The sequence below is a fragment of the Xiphophorus maculatus genome, chromosome 12, assembly GCF_002775205.1.
Source record: "Xiphophorus maculatus strain JP 163 A chromosome 12, X_maculatus-5.0-male, whole genome shotgun sequence".
Classification (NCBI taxonomy): Eukaryota; Metazoa; Chordata; class Actinopteri; order Cyprinodontiformes; family Poeciliidae; genus Xiphophorus; species Xiphophorus maculatus.
In genome coordinates this window covers 15620199-15647264 of record NC_036454.1, presented here as the reverse complement: position 1 = coordinate 15647264, position 27066 = coordinate 15620199, and the positions used below count along the sequence as shown (strand labels likewise).

The 27066-nt window shown below is 36.9% G+C and overlaps 1 protein-coding gene across 4 annotated transcripts in view; it reads right to left on the bottom strand.

Annotated features, from left to right (window-relative positions):
- Positions 1 to 27066, bottom strand: part of ntrk2 (neurotrophic receptor tyrosine kinase 2) — a 99060-nt gene that overhangs the window by 48767 nt on the left and 23227 nt on the right. For all 4 annotated transcript variants that reach the window (XM_023343473.1, XM_023343475.1, XM_023343474.1 and 1 more), the window contains one exon: positions 26801 to 26900. In XM_023343473.1, the coding sequence (XP_023199241.1) occupies positions 26801 to 26900 (100 nt within the window). The remainder of the gene's footprint in view (positions 1 to 26800; positions 26901 to 27066) is intronic.

Sequence of the window (27066 nt, the reverse complement as noted above, 5' to 3'; positions counted from 1 at the left end):
CTGGTGGAGGCAGATGGCTGCTCATCCTTAGCCTGGATTTGTCAGAGGTTTCTTCCTGTTAAGGGTTTTTCTCCCCTCCGCTCTTCCCTGATGGTGTTTGTATGTTCTGCAAAGTAATTAAACCTAGGCACCAATTCCGGGTCACCCACTGAGTTTTTTTTTTTTTTTAGCTGTAAAGCTTTTCTGTTGTTACAAATTAGTATTTAATGACTATAAACATACCAGATATGACTGCACAAATATCGAGCTGATCAGGGATCTGTAACAGCCCACAGAGTTGGTGTGAAGTGGAGGTTTTGCTTCAATGTCATCTTAGGTGAACAATGTAAAAGTCAACTTCAAAACCATCTGCAGATCCTCACACACTGCTGTTTGTTTCTGCGTACACATATTTTATAAAACAAAAGGAATACATAAATAAAATAAACAAGGTCTACAAAGCTGTCAGAGAGAAGTAATGGAGTGAAAAGCACAAATAGTTATTCCAGAAGATTTAGCTAAGAAGCAATGCAACATACAAGCACCCACAAACTGAAAATATATGCTCGTATTGACTGTTATTTTACTCCACATATTGAATGTAACAGAATATTTTTTTTATTCAGCTTACATATTTTATAAAATTAATAATTTTTGCTGATTTAAATCCATAAACGTATACAGTTATAGCCTAAACTTTCTTCACCATCTCTTCTCATCAACATAATTTGATTCTTGTCAACAAACTTTTTTCAAAGTGTTCACAAATCTCTTCAACTAGTAAGAAAAGGCAAAGCCTTGATGATTTACACATTAATGGTACTATCTACAGTTAAAATTTCTGAGACAAGTGAGCAAAAGACGACTCAAAAAGAGCAAAGAAAAACAGATGTTTTGACTCCAAAGGCAGAATGTCCTGATAGATATAATGAGCTTTATTTCAAGTGTTTAACTGAGTCTATTTTTAAAATTGAGAAATTAACTCTTTTCAAAATGCTCACTGATAAACAAAACCTCACCTGAAAGCACCTTCGTTTTCAGATGAAAAGGACACATTTACACAATATACATGACTTCATTTATTAAAAAGAGTAACCCAGTCTGTCTTCTGAAAAAGGAAATATAATTTTCAAACGACTCCTTCAGGTAATTATTTAAATGAGCTTCTTGAACGCAGCTTTAAAGTAAAAAAAATAAAAAATACAGCTTATGAAGCATGCAGTGACACGGTTTTTTTCAGCAATGCTACTTTGCCTTTTTATAGCTTAGATGTTCTTCCGTTTATCAAAATATCTGGAAAAAGTGAAATAATTTGTTTCTATGTTGTGAAGACAGGTACATATCAGTGAGGAGGCAAAAAATAAAAACAGGTGTGATCATAGCGTTGAAACATCTCAAATATATCAAAAAACAAATGTATCACAGAATGTACAAAATAATTAAAGATAACAAATCAAACAGTCATACTTATCTGAATAACTTTGATTCAATATTACAACATATCCCTCTACATTAAATGTCATATTTTCCAGTGTTAATATTTTTTTAGTTTATTTGAGATAATATCTTTTGCTTTCCATTTAAATTATTATCAAAGGTGTCTAAAATGTATAGCGGCAAAATATGTACAATGTGCAAAATGAAAAAAACATTCTGTCAAAATAATGTAAGAGATGAATAGCTGTGCTAACTCTGTGCTGCGTTAACATACATAGATTCTTGAGATGTTGACGGTGTTAAAAAAATACAAAAATACTTAATTTCATTAATTTGTACTGCTCTCTCATTTACCCAATTACAAATTAAACTGTGTCCATCTCCCAGCAGCCATAAAGCTCGCTTTATATTTATACATGATTAGTTGTGTCATTTGCCCATGGTTAGATTTGTATGCAGGACTCTGAAATTGCAACCTCATTTCACTTGAAATGGCAATAAAGTTAAAATAAACGAGTAAATTATTAGGTTTGCAGATCCAAATTCTGACTGAATTATGACTTTCAATCATCTTAAGTTTTCAAATACTCATTATCGTAATTCTTTCCCCTTCTTTACTGCTTATATCATACACACCCCAATGATCTTATTCCTTTGATTTCATGATTACGCTTTAATTTTGTTTTTTGCATTAGAGAGTTTGTCACTTTTTAATTAAGTTTTTGAAAAAACATTATATTGGTTTGTTTCTTACTGCCATTTTCTTACCTACTACAAATGAGCAAATTGACAATTTGATTGTTTTTCTTTATTCCCAAAGTCCAAAGCAGCTGCAAATTTGGCTTTGATATGAATTTATATTGGTTTTGTGTAAATATGCTGACAAAGTTGAAACAGGAGGATTGAACAAATCTTGCAGTTTCATTAAATCAATCTAACATGATAAAGACTTAAAGAGAAGTCTTATGTCGTTGTAGTAAAGATCAGGGTTTAAAAGGTGGGTTAACATCCCTAAAAGAGCAGGAACCCCTTCTTAATTGCATTGAAATTTGTCTTGCATTTTGCAAAGATTTGATTTTGTTTCCCTAGACTTAATTTAACCAGCTTCCAGGGGTTTGGAATAAACAAGGCTGTTCTCTATTGAATGGTGACTCATTTCACACCAACAAAAGCATCACTATGCAGATCTTTAACCAAACATTTCCATAACACCAGCTATGACTTCAGGATCAGCTCTGTTTGTGTCCTCATACATATAAAGTGGGGTCCAGGCAATACCTTGCTACCGATATACTGTCATTTTACATAAATTACCATATTTGAAGCAATTTTGAGGCTCATTAAATGTATTTTACATTATCTGAATGTGGAAAATGGTCAAGATTAGATGAGATAAAGGCTTTATAAAATAATTCCATTTTCCTTAATAATTAAGTTACTGTAATAAATAAACTTTGCAGTAAAATTCAAATTTGTTGAACATGATTGCAAATTGTGCACACCATTAGACGAACTGAAGAAGGGTGGATCCTCACTGGATTTGTAGCTGTGATGATTAATAATTAGATGAACAGAAAAATGCAAAAGGTTGAAAACATCAATGCTTTCCTCATGCTTTTGTTCCAAGGCTCCAGTATAAAATATGAAGTAATCTTTATCATCAGTTCTCCAGACTTCCTGACTTCAATGTTTCTTTATACTTTGGCTGCTTTTTTACATAATTTCAGTCTCAGCCATGTATCTAACTCATATTGTGCAGTGTTTGTGTAAAAATACTTAGAACATGACCTCGAGGCTGTTTCTGTGAGTAATGTTCACCCTAGCAGACCTACCAGTTTCAGTGGACAGGGATTTCTTGTTTGCCGTTGTGTAAGCGACCATTTTGCTGATGATTGACAATGCTACAAGAGATTCTCAAAGCCTGGGACATTGTTTTACAACCTAAACCTGCTTTAAATTGCCCCACAACCTCAAGCCTGATCAGTCTACTGTGTTCTTTGTTCTTCATTGTACTGTTGTTTGACAATGTTCTCCGACAAATGTCTGAAGCCTTCACAAAACAGGTGAATATTTACTGAGGTTAAATCACAAACATTGGGACGCATCGGGGGACAAATGAAAATGTAAGCCAAATTGTCAAATGAAATCCCCCCAAAATTCAACAAAGTCTGTGAATATAATGTGGTAAAAAGGTGGAAGAATGAACTGAGTGTGACTACTTTTGCAAAGCAAGTTACATGCATCTGTTTGCTATCATGGACTAAAACTCAACACGAACATAATGTACAAGTTCCTCACAGCTTTTTATGAATCTTCCTACCTGTCGTTATTATGGCAGTGTTCACGTGTTTGAGCTATTTGCTGCATGAAGTGTTGGCATGACTGTATCACCTTAAGGTGAGGTTTATTTCAGAGAAACATCAGATGAAGGTTTCTGTGTTCAACACTGACAATGTTTACATTCTATAATTGGCTACAGATGAGTTATATGCCATCTTATGTTTGTTTTTACTTTAGAAAATTAAAAAAAAACAAAACCAGTAGCATACATTGATTTCCGTAGTGCTTAAATCCAGCTGCTGGTAAAGCAAGAGGAGGAAACTGTTTCATGGTGGATAAGCTAGATGTTTTGACAGCTGTGCTTGTTCGTACCTGCAAAACTAATTTGATGGCCACATGGCAGTTTGAAAGTGTAAACAGTCGGCTGATTTTCCCTGCCGCTCCTAGTTGGTGACAGTCTGTAACAAAGACTTTCAGAATCTTGCTCAGCTCATCAAGCAGTTATCCATTTCATTAATTGCTCCATGCAGAAAGCAAAGCCATTGGAATTGAAGCCATTCTCTTTCAAAGGCTCCCCAATATCTCTGATCACTTTTATTATTTGCTCTAAATGAGACTCACGAAGCAGTGCAGACTCCAGTAATAGGAAGCTGGTGCCAAGTTCAAATAGAATCACTTTTTGTCTTCAAAGGGGAAAATTTTCCTCCCAATCTTGAGGACTGTTTTTGAAACCCTCTCCTCTGTTCTCTAAGTAATCTCTCAGCACCAGTCCTGAGATTTTGGCACTATTATACAGTCTCAACAGGAATTAGAACAAGGAAGTGAACACAGTATGCACTCGCTATTAATGTGTGGAATACATGCATAAATGCAATGTGCACGACAGAATATGGGCAGCAAGTAACTGGGACATAACTGACTCAAACGGGAGAGTAAACCTGCAGAAGCGTGCGTGTGTGTTTTTATGTATGATTGTGTATTGAGGAGAGTAAAAGCCAGCGTATGTTAGGGAGGATGTAGGTTAATGGTCATCTCTGTGCCTCTGATGTGAATAATTTATCCAAAGGGAGGCTTTTATGTGTCTCTGAAAGCTCACTGTGATTGGTTGATTGTGCTGCTTCATCTTCTACCTGCTTCCTCCACTTTTTCAGATGATAATGGAGAGCTCCACCTGACAACTGGCACAGCTTCCACTCTATTTATTTCACACGCTGTGTTTGTTTTCTTCTGTTATCCTTTTTGTTACATCCACTGTTTTACATTTTCACTCTGCAGTTTCTTAGAAAGACACGCAGTGGCACACACTCACATAGATATAAGCAAACACGCAACTCTCTTTTCAGTCTCTTGTGTGTTCGTATCTGCGTGACATCACCTCCACCGGGATGTTCTGAAACAACACACAGCCTGAAGGAAAACACAAAAAGCATGAACAATGACAAAAAGAAAATTGACAAAACAACAAAGACTGAAGCAAATAACAATAATAATAAATGAAAGGTTCTAGGTCTTGATATGTCAGTGTCACAGAAAGTTTTAGTCCTAAGGAATGAAAATGTTATTTATCCATCCTTTAGCTAAAAGAAAGTAAGTAGAAAGAAAAGAGCGCTAAAAGTGTGCAGTGTCCAGTGTTAGAACAGAGGGTTAGTATATTAGGCAAGTACAACAAGTTGTAACAACAACCCTGATAAGACCTGTTTTGTGTGTTTACTGAGATCAAGATCAGACATAACATATAAACATGTATTCAGCTTTCGAATCACCTTCTTCTTAGAACATTTTCAAGTATTGTCAGACAGACCTGTGAAATAACATTGACATACAAGTACTCCTCAGTGAGTCAGACAGATTGCAAAGAACCATTGCTCTAAAGTCCATAAATGGGAGCGCTCAACCTGTTGTAAATCTTCCAGCGCACAATGTTTCACCGCTGAAACATTAAACAACTTGTTACAAAAGCAGCAGAAGAAGAACCCTCTATTGGTACCCAGTTGCAGCCAAAACTCAATGCAAGAGTGAGACAACAACCGGCAATGTGCAAATGCAGAGCAAAGAAGTCTCAATACAAAACGTTTGCACACAGCTTTTTCTCAAAGAAAAAAAAAGAAGTAAAATCTAAATCTCTTGAAGACTGTGGCATATAATTGATGAATTAAAAAAGCTCCCACTTGGTTTATTTGTAATTTTTCTGAAATGAAATAAGAACAGAGATGCAAGGAGCCATCTGGAGGAGCTCAGACTGAGAAATTCCTGCCATCTCTAATGTAACACTGACCTGTGCCAACATATTTCAGACAAAACACGCCACAAATTCTCATGTAAGATTTTGCGTCCTAAAATATTGTTTCCTTCCTTACTTTTCTCTCTCCCCGGCGTTTTCGCAGCTCAGATGGGATGAAGCAAACTGTGTGATGGTGTAAGCTATTTTATCATTAAGGTAATGAAAAGCTATCCACCTCCCTCATCAGCTGCCTTCCACCCAAATCAAGATTTCGCTGCTCATCATTTGCTAGATTGTCTGAGCCTTTCAGACTCCTCATTGCCAGCTTTGACCCTGACTGAATCCCTCACTAATCTCTCCTTCATGTCTTCCTGCCTAGATTTGTACCTTGTAAGAAACACTTTGATGTGAGTAAACTGAGAGCTCACTTCTTTTTGTGTCTTGCTTGTGGGGTTTTTTTTGTCTAGTATTTAGACTGAATGACAGAAAAAGTCTTACTATATCATATGGCTGAATAAAAATGTGATAGTTTCAGGGTATTGCCACACAACTAAAAACCAGAAATGTATTCCAGGTTTATTTCTTTGCTCCAGTAATCCCCGATCAAAATGTTTGATAAGACCACCAAATTTTTTTAAAAAAAAGGTTAAGATTAAGATTCAAAGTACTAATTCTGCAATCTAAGGTTTTATAATGGGAAGTTTTAAAACCTACTTGTTGGTATGCTAATAACTTAGCCATGCATATGACAAACATGCATTTATTCAAAAGTACTTAAACATATTTCATTACTGACAAAATAAGCTCACCAACTTGCTGCCAAAACAATAAAACCTAGTAATGTCAGATTGAAATAAGAATACTCAGTACCCCAACATCATCAGAACAAAGCTAAAACACCTACACTTTAATTTAACACTGCTTTAAATTTATCTGAAACATTGTCCCTGGGATGTCTGCTGTGTCTCTTTATGATGTTGTTTGTTCACTAATGTTCTTGAACAAACCTCTGAGCCCTTCACAGAGCAGCTGTATTCTCACTGAGACATTATTACACATAGGTAGGCTCTATTTGCTATCTAGATGATCCATGACAGCAATTGGTTTCACTACATTTCATCTAAAGGTATCAGATTAAGGGCTGCTGAATGCAACTGCATTAAAAAAGTTAAAATGTTATGAAAATACTTTGGGTTACTGGAATTCATCTGCTCAACTGGCCTTCAAGATGAGAGTCATAATGATGAGAGTTTTCGTTAATCAATAATGCAGCAAAGGTCACACTCACTCCGATATTTCTCACAAAATCACAATGGAACATTTTCCAGTAAACTGGTAAAAAAAAACAAAAACAAGCACTTAACCTTCACCAGTGTGTGTGCACGCGCACGTGCAGGCGTGTGTGACCTTTTGTCAAACATGTAGCACAAACACATTGATTCTACGCATTTGAACTTTACTTTACAGTACATGGACTTCCCACTGGACTTCAAACAAAGGACACCAGGATAACATGTCCATCACACTGAAATGTTTCACTGCCATTCCAAAGCAAACTAAAATACCATCATGTTCTTCATAGACAATAAGTATTATTATGTTAAAAGCAGCAACATATGGCAACGGACAGAATCTGTGCCTGCTAAGCATTAGCGGTGTTTGCGAAACAGGCTCAATTTACAGACATGTTAGAGGTTGTCGCCAAAAAGAAAAAACAAAGCAAGATAAAAACAGAATCCACCCGATATGGAGTTATATAGCATCGAATGGTGCTGAAGGTGATAAGCAAAATTTGTATGCCAACAACACCATGTTTTGCTGTTGGTATAATGTTTTATCTTTGTTGTTGAAATGTAGTTGATATAATAGGACGCACACTTTCCAAAAAGCTAAATCTGTGGCAACGCATCTTAGCTAAGGCAGAAGATGTTTTCTGGCAAAAGGTGAGGCAGGTTTTCTCCTATGAAAATGTTAACCAATTTCATTGTTACTATTTAAACATGAACACTAACTTTAACCGAGGCAAGTGAGGTCTGCAGTGCTTTAGATGCTTGGAGTTCTTCTGAGTCAATGAGTCGTTGATTCACTCTTAAGAATAATTTTGGAAGGTCAGCCACTCACAGAAAAGTTCACAACTATTCTATGTTTTTCTTCACATTTGTGGACTGTGGTTTGCCATTCTTAAAAAAACTATATAACATTTTTGACACAGGCAAATGCCAATGACTATTTCTGGTTGCTTGAAAAGACCAGTGTTATTTTTCAAGCAACCCTGATCTTGAAAAATGTTGCTCTAAGATTTTTTTTGGCCTCCTGGTGTGAGATAAGTTCAATGTAAGATCTTAACTTCTGGAGGCACTGGTCCTCATCCTGCTGCTTCATACTCAGCTGGAGATCACAATTTGATGAAGCTACTAGGGCCACATCTGCAAAAAGCAGAGGTATGATTGTAAGGCCATGCAACCCATATCCAATGTTTTGTGGCTACTTTTGCCAGTTATGTATCAGATTGTTTTCAAATTATAAAAGAAGTCTGTGTTATGAATCACATCACAATCATGCCACTCCTGGTTGGACTTCACATCCAAACAGACTTTTCTACAAAAGTTGCCATCTATTCTCCACCAAGGGCCATTGCTATTAATGCTGCTTTCTTTTTATTAGCTTCCCTTGTCTTCTTGTGATTTTGTGACAATACTCTCAGTGCTGAATAATTGTATCCATAGATGGTGGCATCCATTATTATGGTAGCATCTATGTTATTCTTCTGTGCATGGGTGTCACTTTGTGGTTATAAACTATTGACACAGAAGTATCGCTGTAGTCACATTTAGTTAGTAAAATGGACAATAATGCAAAAAAATTGGATTGTAGCAAAAAATAGGAATTGAGCATTAAGACCTGCTGTGTGACCGTATCTTTAGTTACTTTTAAAAGAAGTGTTTTCTGGTTTATTACTCCTCAAAGAACATCAATATTAATTGAGAGTTTGGAAAATAGTAGCAAATCTGACTATTAAAAAAAAAATCATGCCATTACTGAGCCTTTAAAGTATCTGTGCCTGGAAGAAATTGTGATTATTGCGTTTTGCAAAAAATTAAAACTTGATTCAGGTCTAACAACGCCCACGACTTTGCAGAGCAGAACAAAGAACTTTTTTTCCTCTTCCGTGGCTGCAGAACATTAAGATTATAAGTTAACTGTGTGGTGTGGATTTGTCTGATATGGCAGTAATTTTGCAAACAGAATGAGATCTGCAGAGTGGAATGAGATAATTGGAGCAATTACAGAAACTTTCGTCCAAAAATACATTTGAAGAATAAGGAGAGCTTAGGATGGTTGCTCCACCATGCCATCTTACTGACACTGAATAAAAGGCACTAATTAGAAGTCACCTTAAAGAGTGAAATGTTCAAATTGTGTTTATGTAATCCATAATTGCAAGCATGCTTGTTAAGTCTTGTACCTTGGCAAATGTGTCCAAAATACAAGATAATGTATTTGGGAAGCTTAAGCAGCAAAAATAAAGCCAGATCAGGGAAAAGCAGCAGCAGGGCGATGGCTGATTCATCTGTCAGGACTCAAAGGAGAACCCCATTCCAGGCAGCTGACACTTCAAGATAAAGTACATACTGAGTTGAGGAAAAAAAACAACAACCTCTCCTTCCCCTTAAGCTGGCTTTGCCATTTCTGTCTGTGAAAACTGAGGGACTTTTGCAGGCTGGCAGTGGACTAAAGGTACACAAGCCAAAAACAACACACTCAGATGTTACTACCAGTAAGCAGTGACCATCAGACAGAAAACACACTGTGTTTCCCAGTGGGACAGAGATTCTTCAGCTTCCTTGTGTTCATGTCACACAGCAACAGAAAGAAAATCCTCCAGGGAGCTCTTTGAGGATCTAATTTGCAACTTCGCTCCAGGAGACGACAATCCAGTAACATTGGCTACCCTGTGTACTGTGAATGTTTAGTGGATTACCAGTCCCAGGATACGGCAGAGGAATGTGACATCAGGGGGTTTATTGGTATTGCAGAAGTAATGGTTTATGCATTTAACGAAGCCACAACAGGGTCTGGGGTCTATTCTGTAGCTCCAACTTCAAAATCTGAGCTGCAATAAGATGATATTATTTTAGACGCCATAAAGTGACACCTGAAATAATAAGTGAACAACTTTACAGTACAATTTCCATTACAGAGCTAGACATGGGCTCTTTTTTAATCCTCCACCTTGTGAAAACAGAATCGTGGTATACAGAAGGTTTCAGCTTTGGCATTCAGATAAATGAAAGACAGAGCAACATCTCAAGTAAAATAAATGAAACCTGTTTCAATGATTTTTCTCCTCTTTTTTGTACCTATGTACACTTTTTCACTTTTCAAAGAAGCTTACATCAGCAGCTGGATGTTCGAATTTCAACCAAACATAGTCCAACTCTTAATGTACCAAAACTGTGAAGTTTTGTGTTTCACTGACTCAAATCAGCTCCAATTCATCTTCAAAGTTCCCATGTCAACTTCAAACATCCGTACCAGCGCCAGGCCTGGCTGCCATTTGTCCCCTGCCCCTGTAGAAGCAGTGAAAAACCTGTTTCTGTGCTGTGACTCAGTCTACAAACAAAGCCGAGAAATGGAGCAAAAGATGCCTCAGCTTGAGGCAAGATGGAGAAAAAAAAAAAAAAAAAACACAAAACAAAAAAGCCCAAACTTTTTATTAATGATTTGACGTCTTTTTTGTCTCGACTGATGACTTTAGCTGGTTGCAGTTGTTGTTTCATCTGTGTGCGCGTGCGTGTATGTGCGCGTGATTGCAAGTAGTGATTCACTTCTCTCCCAGACACAGCTAGTGATAATGATTTCGTTTTGGAGCAGCGCAGGTTGGCAATGACGTAGATTGTCATGGCAACAGCATGCGATGGGCAACGGAAGTTGGCCATATAATGCTGTAGACCTTTTGACAACTGCACACGTGTACGCCGCAGCCGTTTTATTCATTTGTCTCGTTTCCATCCACAATTTTTTTTATTTCTCTGACACACAGACAGACATCAATGCTCTCTACACAGAAACAGAAAAACACAATCCAGTGTGTCACAGCTTCTCACACAAGCAGCACTAAGCAACTTTTCTTTCTTCCTTGTTCCCTTTAAGAGAAATTCTGCATTCTGCTATCTACCGATGATGTAAGCTCCCCTCAACATCCTGTTAGGTAATTTCTTACATTTTTCGCTTAATTTCCTTTTCATTAATCTTCATAATTTCACTCGAAGCTTATACAACAAAACAATTTGATAAAAATGTGAGAAAATATCCTTGCAACAGCTGTTGTCTAACTATAGCAGCCAATGACGACCTGTACATTTATTCTCCCTTATGCATCAAAGTCACTTTCATAAATCGGTCTCATGCTGCATCTAACAATTATGTATCTGGCATGCATCTTCTTTATTTAAAATAAGGAAGCAGACATTACAAAAAGTATCTTATAAAAATACATTTATTCTGAGAATGACTGATTAAGTAGCTAAGCTGTTAGTAACCACAATAATATATTTCATAACTTTGTTAAATAAACTAACAGGACATAAAACTGGTTCCGATCATATTAAAAATGTCATGATGAAGGGTGTCTTCACTCCTCCTTGTCAGAGTGAATTGTCCCATTTCTGTTGTCTACGATGTTCCCAATTAAGAGAAGATTGATCAGTCAAAGTGAAATCATTGGCAATTAAAGTTTAATTCCTTATTATATCAAACAAAGGGTTAGATCAAAACAACAAAAAACAGCTAATTGATAAGAAAATAAATATTTCCTGTAGCACTAATCTAAACATACGATCTATCCATCTCAGACTCTGCTGATTGAAATCCTGGGGAGACAATTGTCTACCCAGAAACAGCATTTCTTCAATTTCATAGATATACCTGGACTTGCAGGTTATTGCTATTGTTAATAAAATCTGCTTCATTCCAGCACAGATATTTTTTAAGAACGAAAGCAGAGGAGAGAGCAGGTGAGGGCAGGCAGCTGTTTCGAGGAGGCAGGCTGCAGATCAGATGCTATTTTAAAAAGACTTATGTATTAAAAAAAATCCAACAGCTACAAAGACACAGAAAGAGAGACAGAAACAGTAGCTTTAAAATTGAGTTTCAGGCACCTTATTGCCCATAAGTGTGTTTATTATTTTTCTCTATAAGCCTTTGAGATCTGCTGTAAGGCAGGTGACCCAGCTGCAGGACAGCATGAAAGTAAAATTATTGAAGACTCATATTAGGTTCAACTTTTCCTAAACACATTAATTTCACAAGTTTTCAGATCAGAATTATTTATTTCAATGAAGCATTGAGAGAAAAAAAAAAAAAAAAAACACAAATCCCTCAATGTAATGTAATGTAAGTTTCAAACAAAAACAATACCCAGCTTCTGTCTTTTTCATTAATTAAACCAGATAATTTTACAATTAATTTATCAGTAAATTTCTGAAGAAGATATAGGGATTTTTTTTTCATTAAGCCTAATCTATCCAGTTGGCAGGTATTCATATTAATATTTCATACTTTGTGAGCTATTCACATTTTAATTGATATAAAGGATATATCAAAAAAGATTTGAGCCTGGCCAGTTAAGAAAAAGATACTATAGATAAAATTCTGAGTGGCAAAAACAAATGTTAGAATAAACTTCAAGCAGCTTGTGTTGTATCAGAGATTGACTTTTTTTAGTATTATTACACTAAGTATGTCAGTGTTGCAATTTAAAATTGTCAAACCGATACTGAATGGTATTTAATATGTGGTGAATAAATTCTGCATATTAAAAGCTGAATAGCTAACAAGGTTCCGAATTCGAAACTACAATGGTTTCATTTGAGATGAGGTGCTACCACAAGTAAGGAAACTCATGCTGAGGGTGATAAAGGCCAAGTGTGAGAGTAAGAGAGGGAGCAGAATAGGATACTGTAAGATGGATTTTTCAAATTAAAAGCATTGCTCTTTGTGCGTGCAACTGCTGTGACATAAATATCTTGGCAATTCAAATACACAGCTGCAATGAAGGGAGCAACTAATGAACATCATCCACAAAAAACTTGCATTCTGTCATTGTGTTTACTACATTTGTTGAGACATCAATCTTTATAATTCGTTTTTTTTTTTTTACTGCTTTGTTTGACAGCAGCAGATGGACTGGAATGGTGATGAATCTAGTAAAGCATTTTAGCACAATAAGGCAAAAAAAAAAAGAGAACAGACTGTTGTATAAATTAATACTTGCAGAAATTCTTCATAGGTATTAAAACAAATGTAGAAAAATTACAAGAAAAAATGAAACCACAATCAGTTTCCTCACAAATCTTTTCCTTGTCTCCACACATACACACAGTAGAGCTGTGCTGACCTTAGCACTGGACAGTTCTCAAAAAAGCAGAGCTATGAAGACAGCAGCATCTTGCCTTGGTCTGGACAGGCAAACGATCAATCAATAAACTTCTATCTGTTTTAGTGCCTTTCCATCTGGCCCAGCACTGCTGCTGTCTGTGTCCCTTTTTACCATCTTTCACTGCACAGCAGATCTACACACATGCAACAACAAAGCAGCCAGACATGCTAAATGACATTGGCAAGCAACTTTGCCAACTCTCATGCATATTCAGGACAATAAGGACTTTGTGTCTTGGCTACTTGAGTTTCTACCTTAGTATAGCAGGACTAAGTGCTGATTGATGGCAATAGCCTCATTAACATAGATTCTGTCATACAGATATTTACTGCACTGGCTGCCAAGAAAAAGTCACATTGATGCAACACACTCGCTCTCTGGCAGCAAAGACCTTTCCGGGCTAAGCGGCGGCGCCTTGAGAGCCAGCTCACTGTCACGGTGTCTGAGCAAAACTACCACGCTGACATGCTGTACATGTTTACACAGTAAACTTGCCTGCGTCGGCAAATCTCAAAGGTGTGAATACCCATATGGCTCAGTCTAAATTCTGAGGGCTCATTTCTGCTTCACTTGATATGGAGGAACATTGGTAATAAAAACACGGAAAATAAATGTATTACATTTTTAAATGCAATAAACATTCTAATGTTTTTGCATGTGTAGATAATTTGTAAATTAATTTGATAGAAGTTTGGAAACAGTAGTAATCTCATGATGTACAAACACCTAAGAATTTATCTTCCATCAACGAGACGTTACTTTTTCCAGACCTGTTCAAAATATAATTACCTCATAGATTACGAGTGATAATAAGCAAAAGATTGATTTCCCATTCATAAATATTAGCAACTTTAAATTTGGATTGTTTCAAACCTTAACTGTGGATCTATCTTTCAGTCAAGGGCATAATTACATGTCTGTAATTTTTAATAAGCACGTCCATGCAATTGTTATGTTGTATCTTCATCCTTGATGCTTAACACAACATAACTCCAATGCTACACAAAATTAAGCTTCTGATTGGCGGTCCTTGTGATTACTCCTCCGCTGGAAGAACGCAGTGACAAAAGAGGAGCCGAGTCTGAGTTTGGTACCACAGACATTTAAGATCCATCAAAAAGCCCTGCCTGGTCAAGCCTGACAGAACCAATTACAATTTCAGATTCAGTTCTGACTGAATCTGAAATGTTAACACATACAAAATAATTGAAAGTGCTACAATACTGAAAATGGAAAAAAGGTAACAGACATTATCCACTTAAGTGATGGTCTTCAAAATGTTTACATTAGTTTTTATTCTCTTTCAGTTCCTTAAAGTAATTTCTTATGTTGAAGTAAAAAGAATAAATTAATAAATAAGACAGAAACTAAACCTGAAGTGACTGCAAGCTCTGTTTGGTGTAATTTTGTGGTCTCTGCTTCTGCATCTTTCCTCCCTTTTGGCCTTCTCTCCAGCTGGCTTATTTTGCTCCTGTCAGTCACACCTTTGTCTAATTGCCTCCTTCCCCGTTGTGTATTCATTTTTCATGCTCCCTTCCTCCCGTGACAGTTCGTCTCTGTTTTTGGTGACAAGTGTTTCAGCTTTCTCCTAGAGTAACTCTCAAGTTTTCTGGGTTTTTTTGGATTCTGCGTCAGGTTTTGTGATTTAAATATCCCTGCCTGACTGATTGCTCTCCTGTGGGCTGCCCAAGCTTGAATAAATCTCTGGTAGTTCAACTTGCCGACTGCAGTTGAGTCCAAATTCCCTACTGCTGTGAAAAAGCACAAACTAATCCTCTGGCTGCTGCACTCCAGCTTGGGCCAAGCAGATCAATCAACAAGAGAAGTACTTTCACCGTATGATAAGGAAACTGGTGGCAGCAACAGAGTACATGATGGTTTCACAGAGTGAGCAACTTTTTGAAAAATCAGATGCAAATTTCCAACTAAAACAGAAACATTCAACAGAAAACAGACAAATTTAAATTATATTAACAGAAATAAGATGCTAAACAATAAGCAACTTGTCCAAAATCCTTAACACTTACCTCTAATAAACTCTGCCCCAATAGTTCAGGGTAAATGAAAGAGTACACTTGCCACTTAAAGCATTTTTCTGGGCTACATTTCAATCTGTTTTTATCCGATTTATTATATACAATTACATACAACAGAAAATAAGGGGTTAAAGAATGACCCAAGAAGACAATCCTAGTTCCTGGAAATGTTTCTTGCAGGTGAAACATGTCTCTTGCAAGCACCACACTTTTCTCGCTTTCCTGGAAAACCTTTTCATCTGTTCTCACAACAATCCTTTATTCTGGATTTCCTCTGACTACACAACAATCCTCAGATGAACTGACCTTCTGGAAATTTCTGTCTTGTTGAGGGAAGGCCACAGGAGTTGTTTTTCCTCTGTAGACTTCTGTAAAACCCAGGTGTTTCTTTTCTAAAGAAGCTCATTGAGAACTTGATTGATTACTCTGACCTCTCTGGTGCCCTTTGTTTCACATAAGTTCTTCCAGGTTAAGCAAACCTTTTCCACTCACCATCAATCTGTGCGTTGGATTGACCTCCTATATGGCACTTCTTGGTCCAATGCGAGACTTTATGCATATGCAAAAATCCACATCCTTCCACCTTTTCGTCCCCTGAGATAGAGATGACGTGGATGTTGTAGATTTTTGGTTGGGGGCTTGCTGCATGCTTCCTTAATTTTCACAATGGTCCAATTCTCTTTGAGCAGAAGGCACGACTCCTTTTCTACATCAACTTCTAAATGCTTATTACACATATTTTCTTTTAGTGATGCAATGTGGACTAACTATACTGACTCCCAGGCTGTGGCTAATGATGTCTTTAGAGAATTGCTCAATGTCTGTGTTTTAGTTTATTTGGAAGATATTGTAAGCTTATGTTTTTTATGGCCATATCCACATTCAGAGGAGCAAAACAAAACTCAAGGCTCAATTGCGGTGAACTCAATCTGAACTCAAGCCTTCTGACATGGTCCATTATTTCACAGAAAGTAGCCACCATGATGGTTACACTCTGGACTCTATTGTGTTCCCCTTTTTGACGCTCAGCTTGAAGATAAGCAACCAATTTTCACCACATCTAGAGATCTAAATGCATTGAGCACCTGCCATTTGATTGGTTGAATCCCTCCGAACTAGTCCTAAAAAATGCTGTAATCAGACCGCTAGATCTTTTCTGCCCACAGCTGTCACCATCTATGATAAATCTTTGACGAATTTTGAAATAATGTGAGTTACAGCAACATTGAATTTCCCTTTGGGATCAGTGTTGTATTTTTTAATTTTAATTAGAAAAGGAGTACTTAATAAAGTGACCAGCTACTCCCTCCTCCATTCAGGGATAACTGATGACCTATTTCCAGCTGGACCGATCATCGTAAAGGATGAACCACCATGCACACATGCCAGTTTAGAGAGACCAATTAACTTAACATGATATTTTCAGACTGTGAGGAAATCAGAGTAACTGGAGAGAGCACACAGTTTCAATGGGAGAATATGCCAACTCCATGCTAAAAGGCCCTGCCTGGGATTTGAACCCAGGACCTTCCTCCTGCAAAGCAACAGTGCTACCAGCTGTTTTACTTGCTAATAGTCTAGACAACATAAAATGTCTGCGTTTCTGAGAAAACCAGATTACAAGAATTTTACATCGTAATTCTATTGTCTCCTCACAAATAAAAAACATTGTGCTGGTGCTACAATAGCCTTTCTAAGTCCCACCAGCAGACGTCATGCCCAGGGCATATGGGCATATGCTCGGCACTTACAGGCTCTTCAGGCTCTTCCACTGAACCAAATTATGTCGATTCTTTTGGAGTGACTGTGGGACTGTGAGGCTAGACTTTCTATTGTAATCCATCGTCCAGGACAAACAGCTGCCTGAAAATATGATTAAAGGGAAAGAAATATTTGCATTAATGAATCGGCGCTGCCGCCAGAAAACAGCACGACCCAGACTTTAAAAGCTCTAATGTTTTAAATATGCACATTAGATAATCATGTGTTGTTTGAGTTTCACGACCCCCTGGTTTCCTGTAGGATCATTTAATGTCCACTTATGGTGTCTGATTTTCAAAATGAGCTCATGCAGAACATTTCAAAGTGCTATCTGTTTGAAGTGGCAAGTAATCAAATTGTAAACCCCCACATCCCTCAAACTCATCTTTCCAAATGGAAACAAATTCTGAAGATTCAGCTGCTCTGCAATAATTTCATCCGAGCCATGCTTTGATTGTATGTATACACCATGTCCTGTTCCCACACTGCTCTCCTTGTTTGAGTCATCTCGTTTTTCATTGCTTTGACAGTTCGCAAAGGTCAGACTGACCAACGCAGGACAGGAAATGATGTACAGCTGTACAATAGACTCCCTAACAAAGATTAGGGAGACAACAACTAATAGCAACTATTTTCAAGCTTTTTGACTGTTAATCAACCAACAATGATTCTTCTTTAGAATATGCACTTTTAAAGCTTCTATCTAGGATTGCTTTCACAACCCTACAAAAATCAATAAGTTAATACTTTCCTTTTTTAGACTACCCAGTAATTTATTCTTTACACAGACTATTTCTGACAAAATTATAAATGAAAAAGCAATTTACAGTTAAAGCTAAAGCAGGGATACTGTATGTATTCACTCTGCTGAGAGAAAGATGAAGAACACACATGAGAAATGAAAGTGGTAAATGCTAAAAAAAAATCTGATCTGAACCAACAAAGTCACTTAACTATATCACAAAAACGTAAGACTCTGATTTGATGGGTCTTTTTTTGCCTAATCTAAATGACTCCTAAACATTTATTGCAATTGTAAAAAAAAATCTTATGTTGAACTTACATGATAATAAAAGAAAAAAATGCTAATTGTGGCTGAGTGGTTCTGGGAATAAATCTTCACAAACCAATTTTCAATATAAAAAATTCTCATTCCTCCAAAGATAATATATTTGTCATGAGTTGCGGTGTGGATGGTGACGCAGAACACTTGAAGACCCAGGTAGAGGTGAATAATGATGATTTAATGTAAAATAATCCAGAATTGCACCGTCCAAATCTCTAGCAGCACTGCTGAGCGGAAGCTGAGGCTCAACACAGGTAGCAATAGAGAACATGAATGGACTAACCTGACACACAGCAGAACAGACGCCAAATGAGACGAGGACCCGACCAAGACACAGACACACAGGTGACACTAAATACACAGGAGGTAATCAGGGAATGAGACACACCTGGGAACTAATCAAGGGGCGGACAGGACAGCACGGAGACTCAGAGACACAGAAAACTCTAAATAAATACACAGAAAAACTCGGAACATGACAATATTCACAAAAACACAAACATAAATAAGTTGGTCATTCTTCTTTGAAAATGATAATGAGCTCACCTGCCTTCAAAATAATTTGAGAACAATAACTGTTTTGAAAATGATACAAAAACATTGCAGTATCTAAATACATATATTTGCTTAATAGAGATTTAAGGTTGCTTAAGGATAAAGTGGCAACAACGTCAACAAAGTCACTGTTTTATCATATCCATTACTGAACCCTGAACTCAATCTTATGAAGAATTTGGATTGAGATCTTAAAAGGCATGTGTGAACAAGGCAGCCTGCAAACCTGACTTAGTAACACATGTCAGAAGGAATCGGAATAAGAAAACATTTGAATGCTCAATATTATGTCAACTGTGAAAGTTCAAAGATTAATAAAACCTAAACCAGTGTCTACTACTATCTTCACAAAATCTTTCCTCAGATAAGAGAAGGTGTCTCTTTAAGGTGCTCAAAATTGTCTGTTGGTTTTTCTGCTTAAGAAGTCCTCTCCAGAAGTGTAGTTTACTTTACTTATGAAACGCTTCACTTTACTTGTAAAGCACAGCAGGAACAAAAAGCCGTCAGGCAAGTGCACAGACAAGGTCTCCAAGCAGCATTTGACTTTGTAAAAGAGCAGCTTCCATCTTCAGAGCACTTCAAACAATCATTGCCCTCAGGTTCTGCCAAAGGCTTTAAAACTTCTCTTCCTCCTGCTCTGCACGTTAAAACCATTAAACACATTAAGTTGACTCAGGATATAGAATAAAATAATAAAACGGAAGTCTGAGTCCTCTTCCTCTTTCATCCAGCAATGCTGAGTATCGAGTTTAAAGGACTAATGCAAGGCACAAGGCGAAACATCATTAATAGCTGCATTTGTGTTTAATAAACTTAGCAGCCACAATAATCACTGCACAGTATAACTGAAGTTTACTGTGGAGGTAAATTGCTACAGTTTTCTCCATTTCCCTTCCATCCATCCATCCATCCATCCATCCATCCATCCATCCATCCATCCATCCATCCATCCATCCATCCATCCATCCATCCATCCATCCATCCATCCATCCATCCATCCATCATGACCATGGTCTCAGTTGTGGATAAATTAATCCCCATCCCGGCTGTGAACCACCCAGCGAAACACAGACACAAAAAGAAGGGTGTATATGTATATATATATGATGATGATGGAGAATGGAGATCAAATGTGCAAAGCGCAAAACATATCCAAGGCAAATTGTCAGCTGGCTCAGCTCCATTATTGGACAGCATGTAACAGTGAAAAGTACTTCTATGTTTGGACGCTCTCCAACAATAAATTGGAACATGAACAGGCTGAGAAACAGTTGAAGGTGTACACATCCATCGACAAGAATTCAGTAAAATGTTGTTTCTTTTTAGTATATATGCATTTTCTGTCTTTTGTTTTTATTGTTTTTGCAACCAGGCTTGTCAGCTGCACAATAATTGTGCATGAAATTGTACAGCACTTTCAAGGTAGGCCTTTAGAGCAGCAGAGGAGTATGAGCTTCAGGCAATTTACCTTAAATAACCCGTTGTCCTTTAAAAATGTTGTTATGGTTACTGAAGAGAGATTCATTTGAAGAGGTTTTCATGACGTCTTCCATTCAAACTTAGGTTTGTGAAGACGCTAAACTGGTGCTTAAGAAACATTTAACACAACAATAGCTTAGAAAATATACAATTTTCACTGAAACAGGAAATATTTAATCAAATAGATACAAGAAGCTTTCTGTTTTAAACCAGCTCTGTCTCTGCCCACACTTTAAAAAGTAGAGGGTCAATAGTTTTCACTTTAAGGCTCTCTGATTGTTGTTGCACAGCAATCAGAGAGCCTTAAAGCTGGAGGCTAGAGCTGCTTTTCAGCAGGGACTGAAGAAGAAGAAGAAGAGGAGGAGGTGGTGGTGCCAGTGGATGTGGTGGGTATGCTGAGCATGCTCTGTGAAGCCTGGGGCCCAGAACGAAGCACCACTGACCTTGAGGGTGCCATTTCGATCGATCGACAGAAAGGAGCGGTGTATGCGTGTGAGGGAGACAGAGGGAAAGAAAGATGGAGGCGTGCAACTCCTCCAAACAAGGAACTGAAACCTGCACTAATGATGAATCATTGATAAGTGGACAGAGGAAGACTTCATCTTTCATCTCTAAATTTTTTCCTTTTTGTGCTCATTGCCTTGTCCCATCTTTGTTTTTGATGCCTGCAGTCTGTCTCCACAATCAGCATTTTATTATATCTTTCTTTAAATCCTTTGATATTCTCCCATTTCTGTTTTTCTTCTCTGACTTCCTGACAAATGTCAAATTTAGCATTTATTTCCCTCTTCTGCATCTTCTTCCTCTTCACCAGCTGGCTCTCACTTTCTCTACTTCACAAGTGCTGATTCACTTTCAGTCATTTTGGTCTGTCATGACATTTCAGTTTCACTGTTGTGTCAAAAACAGGGTTGATGATGGTACTTGTGTTTCTACAGAGACAGAAGTACCACAACAGCAGCTGTGCGCACAGGACGCATCTACAACAGCTGCTGATACACCTTGAACACTTCACTTTTTGTGATTTTATTATCAAAAACTTGAATATATTTTGTTGGAATTTTGATCAATAAAACTAAAGAGGCCCATGGTAACTCTGAAGCTGCATGTTGGCGACACAACAAGCAGAAAGTATCCCTGTCTATGCAAACTTTTCATTCCCCTTCAAAATCATGAAACGCTTTGCATCAGTCAATCACATGAAATTTACAATTTAGGCTTGTGGTTGGTTTGGAAAGGATTTTATCCACAGATGTTCTTTTAAAGACAGCCTCCTGTCTTGGTTTTTTCTTTGTTCTACATTTTTTGACTTTCATTTTTTTAAGCATCGTGTGAATGTGTGTTACTTCCTCCAGGGCAATTACAGTATGTGAACATGCATCGTCTTTTTAAACATATTTAATTTTTGTATGTCCATAAAAAATACATTTAAAAAATTAAAAATAGCATTACCATGCTACAAATGTGAAAATTGAAAAGCACATTTTGATGTATTACTTTCTAATCCAGTGACTGAAAATGTGGCACAATTACTCCAAATCTCATTTCTCTCAAGAACCTTATTGATTCAGCACATTCAGTTACTTAGAAAACTAAATTGGTATGCAAAATCTCCCCTTTCTGCATCTTAATCTTAAATATAGATGCAAAAGATGATTTGATTAAGTTTTTGTCACTGGTTAGTTTGAACCATATTTACCAAGAAACAATAAGGGCCAATTTATGGGCGCTCACTAGTGTTTATTTGAAAAGCTGTCTGCCTATGTAGGGAAGATTATGGGCATAAAACCAACACAGAGACACATTTGCATGCAGGCCTCCATTAAGCCAATGGGGTCTCTTTGCTGCAATGATGTTGCACAAAGGATGCCTTGAAGTTAAAAAGCACCAGCTGCAGCACGGTTCCTTTTTACAAGATGGGATGTCTTCATCTAATTAGTCCAATCAATGTTTTTTCAGATTGATCAGCATAAGACTCAGAGAAAGCATTTTGGGTCCCAACCTATCTTGCTTAATGTTATACTAACCACAGGAACAGAAAGAACTTCTTGTCATTTCTGGAAATTATTTAAATATTAAAACATAAATGATCCAAGTTATTTTGTGAAGCATATCTGCCTTTAAAAGTACGGTTCTTTGTTGTGGTCAATGTATTGACAGTAAGAGTTCCCAGTTTGGAGAAGCAGGCAGGGGTGCAGACAGAAAGAGGAGAAGAGACATCTAGTAACCAGAAAAAACTCAAGTAAATGTTTTAATGACTCTTTAAGATCCTTACAGGTAATCACCAACAAAATCTTACTACGTAACACATATTTATCATCCTAGTGCCTCCTAGCATCTGCTCAAATGCAAAGCTTGCATGTGAAGTTTGGCTCATGCATCTGCGCACTACAACCTGATAGGTCTCTCTTCAGACATCCAGAGTTTTATGACTGTACAGACTTAACAAAATTCTTATTCAAAACATTGCACCAAATACACCGTCTTCTTCTGCTTGTGTTTATTATTTTTGCTTACTAAGAACTACGGCTGACCATCTTCCTTGTATCTGATATAAAAAGCATGCCTGCAGCATGATACTGCCAACACTATGTTTTATCCTGGAAATGTTATGCTTTTGGGTGACATTCCTATAATAGATTCCACCACACTTACAGCATTGCGTGTCAGCAATAAAATTACAGTGAGAAGAGCATTTGCTTATACATTTCAGGACTTATTTCAACAATGGCTTTCAACTCAGAGTTACCATGGGCTTTAGAGTGAAACTGTTTACCAATTAAATAGTCTAATAATTAGTTTGTTAGCCCTGCGTTTTATTTATGAATTTGAAAGTAAATAGGACTTTCTACAAGACACTTTCCCCTCTATTCCTGGGTTGTGGTGGGTGTTTGGGTGGAGTGGATGTTGTGAAAAATATGTATCCCTTCTTTCTACTTCATTTTTATGTAGTACTTTGCATTTGCTTACCATGCAATATCCAATTAAAATATACTTTGTACTATATAATTTGTGGTTGTAACATGACAAAATGTGAGAAAGTTTAAGAGATGTAAATACATTACATTGCACCAAAAATTGTAATGTATTTTCCCTATCAAAAACAATCCTGCTCTAAATGTTTTCTGTGGTTATTAGTGATGAAGAAACAGAATGTTGCATTCATTACAAAAATGTAAACGAGCTACTGCAGCTATTTAATTTGCAATCAGAAAGAGATACTGCCAGCATCAGAGGCTGTGCTTATTCACTGCACATCTGTTGGACAAGTCACAGGGCCCAATATATGCTCATTACACGTTTTGTTCACAAGTTCATCATCATTGTCAACTCTGACTGTGCTTATGTGGGTGAGTATGTCTGTGTGCACAAGTCTATGATTTAGCAAACATGTTCTGATGAAAAAATGCTAGCAACTTTACATTAGCACCCACAGTCCTTTGCCATTTGGGGTTGGATGTCCAGAGTTTAGAGGAACTGGTCAATGGTCAGAAAGAAGAATTTTAAGCAAACAGCAGTTGTGTGGACTCAGACCTTAGCCTCTGTCTGACTCCAATCTGCTCCTGCTGATGCTACAGTTATTCCCTTGATAAAGTTCCTCCAATCTCAACATGCTGCGGGCCACACTCATCAGGCTGTTTGTGGAGCATAAGGATGGGGCCGCATCATAAGACGAAGGGCAAGAGTGGAAATAAGAAAAGATAAAGACTCAAGGAGAGCAATCAGAAGGAGAGAAACAGCAATGAGATCTAACATCTTTCTTTCCACATGAGTGGAAGTGCATAGTCAAGGAAAAGTGTTTGGCTAGCAAAAAAATACACAGCCATATACATTTTACACAGTATACTAAAATGCAGAGAGGATATTTCTTTCATTTCTCTTCAACCTCATGTAATTTTGCAGGAGCAAAACAAAACTATGCAACTCCATAAATTGACAAAATGCACATTCGCTCCCCCTGCCTTCCTTCCATCTTCTCTGGAGGCCAAACTACTTCACTTCAGCAGTAAAATGCACATAGGTTTGGAAAACACATTTATTAAGTCCCTAAATATCTAAATTTACATTTACTTTATGTCTGCTCATTTAAATTTTAAAAGTTCAAATGCTAGCAGAGCAGACGGTGCCAAAATGTAATATAATTTTGAAACAACTATATATGTAAATAGCCCAAAATGACTTCCTCAAAGCACTGCTTTAATTCCTCACTATATAGGTAAGAAGAACCAAGCTAGAGTCAGCCGAATGGCAAAAACACAAAAAACAGCATCAACTAAAAGGTTCATATAACTCCAGTTATGTATACAAAATTTATCTAGTATAGATGTTACTGTTAGTGCACAAGAAAAAGAAAACATCTACCGAAGAGTTCAGCTAAATCCATTCTAATAAATCAGGAGGTTAATGCCTACAAGAGGAATCTGATTAGTTTCTTAAGTAGCCAATGCAGAAGTCAGTGAGTGAATGTTCTTAAGATACATTCGAAAATAAAATTACAACAGAAAACTTAAAAAGCAAGCATCTGAGTGTGAAGGATTCAACATGGCTAGAGCAGCAGACTTGCATTACCATGACAAAGGTTTTGTAAGTTTAACCTGCATGCATGTTATTCACCAACAGACCTGAGACCCAGAAGAATGACTAAACGATAGCAGTTTCTACCCACCTAAGGAGGATTCATGGATACATATTGATCATTGTATAAAAAAGTCAAGAGTTAAAACTGAAATTAGGCTAATATTTACATTACACAGCAGACTGTGTAATGTACATTGAAAATAATGAACCAGTCCGAACAATGCAACTTTTATATGAACATTTTTTTAAAATAATAGACAATTATGCAATTTAAGTCATACACTGGCAAAATTTCCAGGGATGTTACTGATTTTTTTCTAAAATGTTTAAGATAAAATATAACAGAAATACAGTAATCAACCCTTAAAAGTCTGAGCGAATAATTTCAGAATACATGATAAAAGTTAGTTAAGCTAGTTCAGCTTTAGGTTTAAAGGAATCTTTTAGTTTTACTAAACTCTTTCTTCTGACTGTAAATAATGTTTTGGATAGGTCCAGCCAGAGTCCTGACATGAATCTAAAAATTAATCTATAGAGGGAGCTAAAGATCACGATGGCTTCAAGGTCTTTCAACCTCAACTACTTGGAGTTTTTCTAAAAATGAGTTTCCAGTGGAAACATGCAAATAGCTGGTTGAAAATTGTAAAAACAGGTTTTTCCAATGATTATTGCACAGGGTATAAATAATTTTTGGCATGGTAATTTATAATAAAATAGAAATAAAACTACAAATACTCTTTTTCTTCAGATCTGATATTTATTTCACATTGTTTGATGACATGTTTATCTCAGTCAATTTCAGATAAATAATTTTAAATCTAAATCTCCATGGGTGGCATCTAAATTTACACGCCACCCTTCCAACCATCCTCTCTCTGGTTTTAGCATCTGTCACGCCTGTTGGAACAGAAACAACTGTTGATGGTTAAAATGCCTTTTTAGTTATTGCAGGACACGTAGTGAATTTTCTCCAGTTACAAAAATAACATATTTACCTTTATGTTATTTAAATGTAAATCATCTATTCTCTAACCTACAACTTTACATTTGCAAGTTTTTACAGTTAATTGAATAAAACTGAATGCCTTTTACTCAATACAAAACTAAAAATTATCTGGATTATGTTCTGCTGTCATCTGTACCAAAAGAACACAATGTCCTAGCATTAGAAAATAGGACCTTGTACCATTATAATGGTAAGGGTGACCAAAATATTCATATTTATTTAAAGTAAATGTTGTTTAAAAAAATGACTTATTGGGCAACTGATGGTAGTTTCAGACTTTCATTATTTTAGGTGAAACAAACACAGGACCTGATATTTCTACTATTATCTGAAAACAATTTGCTTTTTACGGTACTGAATAACTTCCAGCTTAAGACGGTTGTGTTTGTTTTGTTTTTTTCCAGATTTTGCACGCTGAGGATGAGATAAATAACAAGCCCAGCTGAAACTGTTTTGCAGCTCCTCCATCTTGTGACTCATGTTCAGATTGGTTAGTCTCCACTGTTAATTTTCCCACTGTCAGCAGTTATTGCAGCAGACAGGAGCAGGAGACTGTGAGGATAAGCCCCATGAAGATGGAGTTGTTCTAAGAGATAAAGTGAGGGATTTCTCACCCACATACATATTAAACACCTGATCTCACTTTCCTTTTCAGTTCCTACAAGTAATATAATATGGGTTTTTTAGTAATTGGAAAAATGAAGAATCCAAATGATATTCTGACCAAAGTATCTTATATTTTAGTAAGGCTTCAGGAAATTATGTCAACAGTTCTTAAAATGGCATAATCTATATTTTTTATGATTAGCAGTGATTAAAAAAACTAAGTTGTTTCTGATCCTGGTGTATGATATATGCAGGGAAGAGGGGGTATAATTATCCATGAAACCACCTTCCTTTTACCACCCACTTTCAGCAATAACCTTACAAGTATGTTACAAATATAAATTGGGAGACATACCTTTGATGCCAAACTTGGAATTTCCTCCAAACTTTAGGATAACCAGCATCAGCAAGAAACCAGTGAAGGCTACAGCAGCAATTCCCACAACTACGTATACCTGCAAAAGGACAAAGCAGCATTATGTCTCCACATATCTGCTCCAGAGAAGCCAGCAAACACAGTGACAGCTGCACAAAATCAAATGCAACACACAGAACAACAAAAGACAGAAGACGCTGGTTGTTCTTATTTTGCTGACAGTAAAACACAATATTCTTATCTGG